The 9793-nt window shown below is 49.1% G+C and overlaps 1 protein-coding gene across 1 annotated transcript; it reads left to right on the top strand.

The window, feature by feature from the left end:
* The first annotated feature begins 4241 nt into the window (after positions 1–4241).
* Positions 4242–9571, top strand: TMEM121B (transmembrane protein 121B). Its single transcript, XM_070407502.1, has one exon. It carries the CDS (start codon positions 4242–4244, stop codon positions 6039–6041), a length of 1800 nt encoding a protein of 599 aa, XP_070263603.1. The 3' UTR covers positions 6042–9571.
* The last annotated feature ends 222 nt before the right edge of the window (positions 9572–9793 follow it).

Below are 9793 nucleotides of genomic sequence, written 5' to 3' on the forward strand. Positions count from 1 at the left end.
GGTACTCCATTGGTATCCCTTTTGTGGATTGTATGTGTCCTCCTGTTATAGTGGAGCCTTGATTGCTGCTGTGACATCGCTGGGGAGGAATTGATTCTCAAGCTGACTGGCTATGAGAAGTGAGCATGACTATAGCAAATGACCTATTTGTTGGGGGGCTGACCCCACTGAGTGGGATTTGCTTCAGCTGGGCCCTGGTGCCTACTAAGTCCACCCTTTTGGGTATGTCATTTGTGGAGCTGATTGGGTGGTGCCCTGGTATGTTCTAAAGCCAGGCACCAGGTGTGTTGGTTCTGGGACCTCTTGGGAGGAACTTTGGTATAGGCCAAGTTCAGCCACTGCCTGTGCCTGATTCAGGGCCACCTGGTCGGAGCTGCAAAGTGATCTGTAGTTAACTGTCACCTGTGCTGGGCTTGGAGGGTGCTGGGAAAAGGTAAGCTCTGAACTGATGCTGGCTGCCACTAGTGCCAGGCTTGGAGTTGCTTAGCAAGAGGTAAAGGATATACCAAGTACAGCTGCTGACTGTTTGGGATTACTGGGCCTTTGAGATGTTTCAGGAAAGTCCACGGCATGAGGTCAGATAGGCTGTTTGTGTGGGAAAGCCTTCAAACAAGGTTTGGTCTGTGCACTCGAGTTGGGTAGGGTGGGGTCTCAGGGAATCACCAGGATAGGATGAATGATATTAACCAAGTTAACAAGTGCCTTCTGGCTTTTGGGTGGAACAATGGTGTTTGCCAGCACTTCCATCCCAACAGAGAGCTGTCCTGACCCCTGACCTTCCAGCCCTCACCCTGAAGCTTGGGAATTCAGCTCTTCCCCAGATGTCACTGGTGGTTTTCTAGCTGCTGCCCCTGTGGTGGAGCCCAAAATGAGTGAGTTTGTGAGTGAGCAAGTCTGTGCTCAGACTCCTCAAGAGGATGGATGCCTTGGTCTCCAAGAGCCTTCAGTCTAACTCAGTTGCAATCCCTGCTACTTCTCTCATACCGATCTCTCTCTCTCTCTCTCTCTCTCTCTTTCAACATAACCTCAGTGAGGATTTTTTTTAAAAAAAAAAAAAGAATATTAGGTTTCCAAATGAGGCTTATCCAGTGCCTAGCACTTAACTGGTGTTTAGGGAAACATTTTGGGGGGTTGAAACCGGCTTGATTTGTCTCTTTAACCCAGGATGCCTGTGAGCTGCTGCCATCCTAGACATATGAGAAAGAATAGGTGGGTAAGAGTACTGGACTGAGAGTCAGAAGTCTAGCTGTAACCTTAACTCTACCCTTAAGTAGCTGTGTGACTTGGAGTAAGTTGCTTTACCTCTCTGTCTCTCAATTTTCAATTATTGTATATAAGATATCTAACATGGACCCAAGGTGCTTATGAGGTACTCAGTGACTATGTCTTCCCTTTTCTAGACCCTTCTGGAATGTATGTACTCACTTTATATATGAGAATATCTTTTTGTCTTCCTTCTCATCATCGTCACATCTTTGTCAATCCCTTTCCTGGCTGAAACAAAGTCTTCCCCCACCCCGCCTCCCCCAACCCCGTGTGTGTGTGTGTGTGTGTGTGTGTGTGTGTGTGTACACAGAAGATTAGAAAAAATCCAATGAAAGAGGAAATCCCTCTAATATTCAGACTACCAACTTATTCTATGGTGTACCCTGTTTTCTCATCATTTTTATCTGTGGTCTTTTTATTCAAGGCCTCAGACCTGAAAAAAAAGTGGGCTAAAGAATCTCTTATAGGAAGTTAATCTGACTGATTACATTTCCCAGAAATACAAAGGATAACATCAAAGGTCTGTTACAAGTCACCAGGGAGGAAACCTGTCCTGATGGAGGCACCTGAGAGGTGAGAGCAGAAAGGGAGTATCTGTGAGTGACCCCAGAACAAGGGGGCATAGGGGTGAAGGAGTGGGGACAGATTTATCAGTGTTTTCTCAGGAGCCCAGTTCTTAGCTTTCATTAGCTGCTTGTGCTTCTTCAACTGCTTCATTAACTTGAGCAGAAGTCGTTCAAGGTAGCTGTTGGCTGGTGTTTTCTCTGGGAGAGAGCTAGGAGACTGCCTATAATCACTCCAGTTAGCAGTTGGCATCTCCCCAATCTGCTTTCTGGCTTGGACTGGCTCAGTCTTAACATTTGCAGAACCTGAGGCAATGCTCACAAATGAGTGCAGATTGTATCCTTGCCCCATGTGGGTGGGCTTTGGCACCAGCTGGCATAGTTGAATATCTCACACTGAAGCCTGTGAAGACCGCCCCAAGTACCACTGCTCCTAATGAAAGCAGCTCTGCTCTCTAGCAGTTACTGAAGTGCAAAGCTATGGGGGAGCAGAACTTTGAATGTGGCCTTAGGCAGGGATCCAGCCCAGAAAGCAGTCATTAGTGGGCTGTGCTATGAGTAAATGTTCCCTGAGAAGTTAAGACATGAGCTAAATGAAATTATGATGATAATATCACCATAATCAACTACTTTTAACTGAGTACATACTCTGCTCCAGGCACTGGGCTAAAAACCCTTTGAATTCATGTCCTGTCTTTATACAACAGCCTGTTAAGATAGATATTAATACCTTTTTACAGTTGGATAGTTGGAAGCTTAAAAGATGAAGTAACCAGTCCAAGATTACACAAGCTCGGTGGCAGAGCTAAGACTACTGACCCCAGAGCTCAAGCTCTTACCACTCACTATACTAGTATCTGTTCTGCCTTACATGACAATTGGACAAAGAACTTTCCAAAGATTGCGTGTGCCAGAAGCAAGTGGGAATAATGAAGGTTGTGAGTTCTAAATTCCATACCCCCAAGGATTAGTTATACAGACTGACCTCTAAGAAACTGGAGAAAGGAGGTTTGGCTCAAACTGACCCTTATTCAAGAGGCAGGTTTAGTGGCAAGCCCTGCGCAACCAACTACTGTGGTTCCACTGATCCCTTCCCTCAGGCTCCATGGTATTGTCTAGGAAGATGAACCTAGCAGCAGAAGGTTTAAGGAAGTCGGGAAACAAGTAGTCTGAGGTATGTGGAAGATGAGGGAGCAGGCAAATTTCCAGCCTTGCTTTGATGTGGCTGGGATGTTTGTATTACACATGAGCCTCATCTTTTTTTTCTCTCTCTCTTATTTTTTTTCAAGCCCCAACTGCTCTAGTCATTTTTTTTCTCCCCTAACTCCCTGAAGGTATAACTCTACCTGCTGCCTTCCAGCTCAGTCGTGGACTGAGTCCATGGGGGTGAGTCAGTATGAGTTCCGTGCTTGTAGGTGCAGAACCACTGTACCTTCTGTCCACCCTGGCAGGTTGTAGCATTCACCATCACCCACTTGGAGACTTTGTTTTTTATCAAGGTACCCCTACCTATAAATGCCTCTTTGTTTTCCTCTCTGCTAGATACATCTTCCTATTGTTTCCAATTCAATAATTATTTTACCTGCTCTCTCTTCCCAAGCAGTTATATTCAGAGAACTACTCCATTCTCTGGAAATTGGGACCTCCCCAAGGTGACTCACTGAATCCAATGCAGGACACATGAATATGTAGAAATACATGTCTGTGGCTGCTGTTCCTGGTCCTTTTAGTCAGAAAGACCTGACTGCTCTATTAGTTTTTAAGTGCCTTAAAGAGAGGTAGGCTGGTGTGGTGGAAAGGGCACTAGACAGCATAGAGGCCAAAGCTGCCCAAATTCCCGCAAAAGAAACTGCTGACTGGGAATAGAGGCCTGAACCTGTCACCTCAGCCTGGTGCTGGGAGGCATGGTCTATACTGAGACCAAGGCCATGTGGTCACTAACCACTAATGCTCCAGGAGTTCTGCTGGTGGGGCCTTGAAGAATCTTCTCCAGAAATCCTATGCTTCCTTTAGGTTCCCCCCGCACTGATCCCTCACTTCCTTGTCCCTCCTCCTTGTGACAGCTACCTCCTCCTCCCCTCTCATCCTCCTGGTCCACAGTGCTTCCCACCCCAACAACTCTCCCTCCCCCTTTTCTTCCAGCTGATGCAGCCAGCCATGCTTTCTCCGGTCTCTCTTCCTACTCCCTCCCCCCTTGAATCCAGTCCTGGTTTCCCCGAAGCCAGCCTCCCTTTCCTCTTTGCCCCTCCCCCTCCGCCCTGCAGGTGGCGACTTGGGGTGGTGGTGTCAGCTGGTCATCAACCCAAGCTGTCCCAGTCCGGGCGACTCCACATCTCCCTACTGCCCGACCCAGGTAGGACTCCAGAAGCTGGGGAGGCGGGCAGGGTACAGCTGGCAGCCTCCCGGAGGACAATGCACCCAGCTCTTGGCCATCCCCGCTCGGTCTCTGTCTTGTCCTGGTCCAGCTCCGTCCTGCCGCTCCCAGCCGCCACCGGGTCGCAGCCCTTCTTCCTCCAGGGGGGTTTCCCTCGTGGCGGGAGAGGCTCCGGCGACAGCAACACCAGCACCAGCGCCAGTACCAGCCTGGGGGAAAGCGGCGGCGGGGGCAGCGGTTCCCCCAGCAGCAGCACCGGCGCAGAGCGGGAGGACAACCACAACCAGAGCGTCAGTATAAGCAAACCACTGGTTCCCACTGCCGCCACTGCCGGGATCGCGGGACCCCTAGTCCCAAACGCTGACCCAGCAGCGCGTGTGGCTTTCTCCTCCTCAGCCGCCACCCCCTCCTCCACGCCCACCTACTCCTGCAGCATGACAGCAGCGGACGTCAGTGGGAGTGCTGTCAGGGGCATCTTCAGTGGGGGTGCTGCCGGGAGTGTTGGGGGCCCCGGGGCCCGCTTAGCTGGGGTTACCACCGGTGGCGCAGGGACCAGCAGCGGCGCCTCCTGCTGTTCGTGCTGCTGTTGGTGTAGCCACAAGGCCCTAGCCCCGCCAGACTACAGAGGTCAGCATCACAGTGGCGGCTGCGCCCCTAGTTCGGGGTGTCGTTGGGGCTACCAGGCACTGTCCGTGGTGCTGCTTTTGGCACAGGGAGGGCTACTAGACCTGTACCTCATCGCAGTCACCGACCTGTACTGGTGTTCCTGGATTGCCACCGACCTGGTGGTGGTGGTGGGCTGGGCCATCTTCTTCGCCAAGACGAGCCAGGGCCGTCGGGGCAGTGCTGGGAGCCATCACCAGCACCACAATCATGCCTCGCCGCCTCTGCACCTGCCCGCTGCTTCCATTGGGGCTGCAGCAGGGACCAAGGCTCACGGTGGCCGCAGGGGCTCCGGAGGTCCAGGGGGTGGTTTAGGAGCGGCTGAGGCGGTGGGCGAGTTCGCCTTCGCCTACCTGGCCTGGCTCATCTACTCCATCGCCTTCACGCCGAAGGTGGTGCTCATCTTGGGCACGTCCATCTTGGACCTCATTGAGCTGCACGCACCCCTGGGCACCACAGGCTTCCGCCTTACTATGGCGCTGTCGGTGCCTCTGCTCTACAGCTTGGTGCGGGCCATCAGCGAGGTGAGCACTCCCCTGAGTTCAACAGGCCCCTTGATCCTGCAGCCCCAGCAACACCGCGCCTCGGGATGTTTCCTAGGCACGTGTCTGGATCTGCTTGACAGCTTCACCCTAGTGGAGCTGATGTTGGAAGGCCGCGTGCCACTCCCCACACACCTTCGTTACCTGCTCATCATAGTTTACTTCCTCACCCTTTCCTCGCCCGTGCTTTGGCTGTATGAACTCAACGCGGCAGCAGCCGCAGCCGCAGCTTTGTCCTGGGACCAGACTCCTGAACCTGGCAGCTGCAGCCGCCTTCTGCGCCTACTGGGCGGCTGCCTGGTGGACGTACCCTTGCTGGCGCTGCGCTGCCTCCTGGTGGTGAGCTACCAGCAGCCCTTCTCCATTTTCATGCTCAAGAATCTCTTCTTCCTTGGATGCCGTGGCCTGGAGGCCCTAGAAGGCTGTTGGGACCCTGGAAGTCCAGCTTCTTCCAGTCGGGCTTCTTCCAATCGGGGCCGAGGGTGCTATGGCGCTCCACCCTCTGCCCCTCCTCCACTGCCACCTCCACCACCACCTCAGGGAGGCTCTCAGCTGAGTCACTGTATCACAGAGAACAATGAGGCAGGGGCCCATGGCTATGTCAACACCCTAGATGTGGCCTCCCAGAATTAAGGGGAATAAAGGAGGTGGGGCTTGCTTTTCGGTTGAGAGACCTCAGCTCCCTTGTCCTCTAACCTTCTCTCACCCAGGTTACATCAAGATTTGTTTAGAAGAGGTAACTGTTGTCCAGCCTATGTGGCTCTAGTGGTTGAGCGAGTCACGGTTCAATCCCCCATCGGGGCACATGTCCAGATTGAAGACTCAATGCCCAGTAGGGGGGTGTGCAGAAGGCAGCTGATCAATGACTCTCTCTCATCATTGATGTTTCTATCTCTCTCTCCCTCTTCCTTCCTCTCTAAAATCAATATATATATTTTAAAAAAGAACAGGTAACTGTTAATAGAGTTAAGGGTTAGTGTGTCCTTTTGCACTCCTTGGGTCAAGACTGCTTGGAGGAAGACCAGCAGCTAATAGTGAGGGAGGAGGGTCCACTCACTCTATTATCCCTTCTCCATGCCTGACCCTAATTCTTACTTCTAAGGGTCTTGATACCTCTGCTTCTTGCTTTTGCCACCTCTAACCTAATTCCTAGCCATTTTGTGGAGGAGGGAGGAAGGGAGGAAAGGAGGTGCCCAGGCACAGAGTGCTGGGCCTTAGGCCTTCTGTCTTACTTAGAAGTGCCAGCTTCTCTTAGGCTGTGGTTAGTGACCATTTCCCATGCCTTGAAATTGACTCAGAATCCACTGTCCCCTCATGTGTTTATTGGATTTCTTCCAAATGGTAGATGCAAAGTCTACATCTCTATGTAAGTGTAGTATTGTTTTCTTATGTCTACCTTGTGGCCCGTTGCAATCAGTAGGAGATCTGGGGAGGCCCAGCCCACTATACATACCACCACCCTCCTTGTTCCTACCTAAACTTGTGGCAATAAATTCCCAGAAAGAACTGAGCTCCTGGGAGCTGCCCAGTTTCTCTTCTTCAAGAGAGAAGCTCACCCAGGATCTTCCTCAATCCTATTCCTCTCTTCTCAGCTTATGGGGAGGAGAGTGTCAGAGGATTCATATTCTAAGGACCAAACTGCACCCTTTCTTGGGTGAATGGGCATTTCTACCTCCATGCTTTTGACTTTTGTTGCATCATGTACTGATGCTGGTTGCAAAAAATAAAGACAAAATACTTGGCAGTTGCATTCAACATGGTCACTGGATCCAGGTGGGATTTTGATGTCAAGGTTGTTACAAGGTCTGTGAAGTATCAGCCATTGGCTTGGCTGTCTCTCTCCCTATGCATCCATATCTCTTTTCCCAAGGTTTGTTACTGGCTCGGTCAGATCTTGGCTCAGAACAGCACCCTTGGTGAGGTTCCTGGATAGATATGAAGTTGGGTCTCTCATGGGCCCACCTGTCCTCCCTGTAGGAAGTTTTGTGAAGACTAGAAATGGTGGTGGTCATTTTTGTCCTTTGCTCTGTTAAGAGAATCTCCAGGGAAAATGCAGGCTTCATGTAATAGGGTAGGCAAACCCACCACTGCCCAGTCTTTCTCTCTGGTATTCCTCTTGTTGAGGTTGATGAGAAGGGACATCCAGGGGTTTCCCACTAATAGTCTTAATGTGGGCATCACTCTTGGAATCTTGGAGGTAGAATAAGTACGAATAAGTATTTTTAGGGGAGGTAAGAGTGCAATTGGAAGCAAGACCAGGAAATACTCTCCTCCACCCCACAATAGGATAGAGGGGTGAAATTGTAAGAATTTTTGTTTCCCCTTCACTTTCTTATGCTCGGGAAGTTTTGTGTGGTGTAGTAAACCCGGGACAAAGGATCAGAAAAATCATGGATTGTAGTTTTGACTATCACTTTTGCTTTCTGGGCCTCAGTTTTTTACATGGGATCACTTTTTCCCAACTTCTTGGGGGCTTGGTGACAGAAAACACCCATGTGGACAGAGACACAAGAGGGGCTCATGGATTAACCAGATATTCTCACAGTGGGGAACAATGGAGAAAAAAATGTTTACACTCAATGCACTATCATGCTTCCAACCCCTCACCCTACCAGGTCCAACATAAACTGGTGGAATTTTGCAGCTAATTGGTTTTTCCTCTGTTTTTTTCTCCTTTCTGTATTGACTCCTCTTCTTTCTCTTTGAATTTCATGTGCTCAGAGTTCTGGGGCCCAGACCCTGGGTGGGCCCCAATAACTACTCCCTCTGTTTCCACATTCTCCCTCCAGCTTTGTTGCTTCCTGCTACCTAATCTCAGTGACTGTGAAAGGACTTTGCATCTGAGCCATGTGCCAGCCCCTGGCTGGTCCCCTACCCCACCCCCTTTTTACTGTTCAGATGGTATTCTCCCCACTGAATGACTGACTGTAAAAATCTCTGAGTGCTATTGGGTTTTCTGGTAAGAGGCTGTGATAGGTTCCCATGAGCTGCCACTTCCCTAGATACATCAAGAAACTGATAGATGGGGGGATAAGGACACATATGTAATATCTTAATCAATAAAGAAAAAATAAAAAGAAAGTTAAAAAAATAAAACTGATAGCAATTGGGCCAATTCTGGTAGATTTGTCTGCCCCACCGCCCCCCTCTCTCTAGCCATCCTCTTCCAAATATTTGATGAAAGCACATTGTGTTCAGAGGGTCAGTCCCTCCCTTCCTTCTGGTGTTTTCCTTGAGTGCTTTTACTTACTTCCCTTGCCCCATTCACAAGAAGAAATTTCCCCTAAAGCTTCATTTTTCTTGCCTTCTAGGAGCATCTGCATTGTGGGCGTCAAATTGGAGATGTTCTCTATGGGTCAGATAAACAGGAGTGCACTTTCTCCTGAGGTTGAGGGGAAGCACAGTTCACAGCCAGGAACCCAGGTTCAGAATTCACACTGCCTGCTTCTAACATTTAAGCAAGTAAGCATGTCCTCGCTCTGAGCTGCTGACAGCTTATCTGTTTTAAAAAAGGGTTGGACTAGACCCTCTAATGTCTGGTCTAATTTAACATGTCCTGACTCCGATTTCATGTGCTTTTGTGGAAGAGCTAGCTGGCAGTTAGAGCCTGGAAGAGGGAAAGTGGCACCTCACTAGCATTTATCATGTTCCCTCCCCCTTCTCTTTTTACAAATAAAAACAGCTTCTGTTCTGAAAATAAAAACTTGAGACTTATGACAAACTTCCTGTGTGAATCTTTCCTGTCCAGGTTTCCTTACTAAATTCTTAAATGTCACTGTGACATTTGTCACCATTTTATATATTTGTGTTAACATTATGAGTAAACCTTGGTTATTTCCTTCTAGTGGCATGCTACTCAGGGAGGCAGTGTGGCTTTGGCCTTGACCTGGTGTCTAGCCAGGTTTTCTGTAGGCAGAATTAACTCAGATGCAGCCTGTGAGTGATTTCCCCAGCTATCCAGAGCTTTCTCTACATTTTCTTTCTAAAAATAACTTACCAAAGGGGGAAAGACTGAGAACTAATTTTTAAATACTTTGCCCTTCTCTATTACTCTTGCCCCTTCAGAAGCATGAATCCTTATGTATGAATGAGAAAAAAGCCATGTTTTTGTTTTGGTTTTTTTTTTGTTATTATTTTGTGAAGTCTAAGACAGAACATTGAGTCTGAACAAAAATAAAATTATAGTATTTTTTGTTGTTGTTGTTTTTCTTTAGCACAGAGATAGCCAGCACCTTTCAAACCACTCTATGTTGTTGCCCTATGATGCTCTGGCTGTTCCAAAGTTATAGCATGATCAGAGCCTGGTCACAAGCTTTCTTTGCCTCCAACTTGCTATGCCTTTGGGCTCTCACCTGACCTCCTGGAACATTTTCATTCTTTATAAA

This window comes from Myotis yumanensis, unplaced genomic scaffold, assembly GCF_028538775.1.
Source record: "Myotis yumanensis isolate MYYU_CA2020_CCGP unplaced genomic scaffold, mMyoYum1.0.hap1 SCAF_3, whole genome shotgun sequence".
NCBI classification, from domain to species: Eukaryota; Metazoa; Chordata; class Mammalia; order Chiroptera; family Vespertilionidae; genus Myotis; species Myotis yumanensis.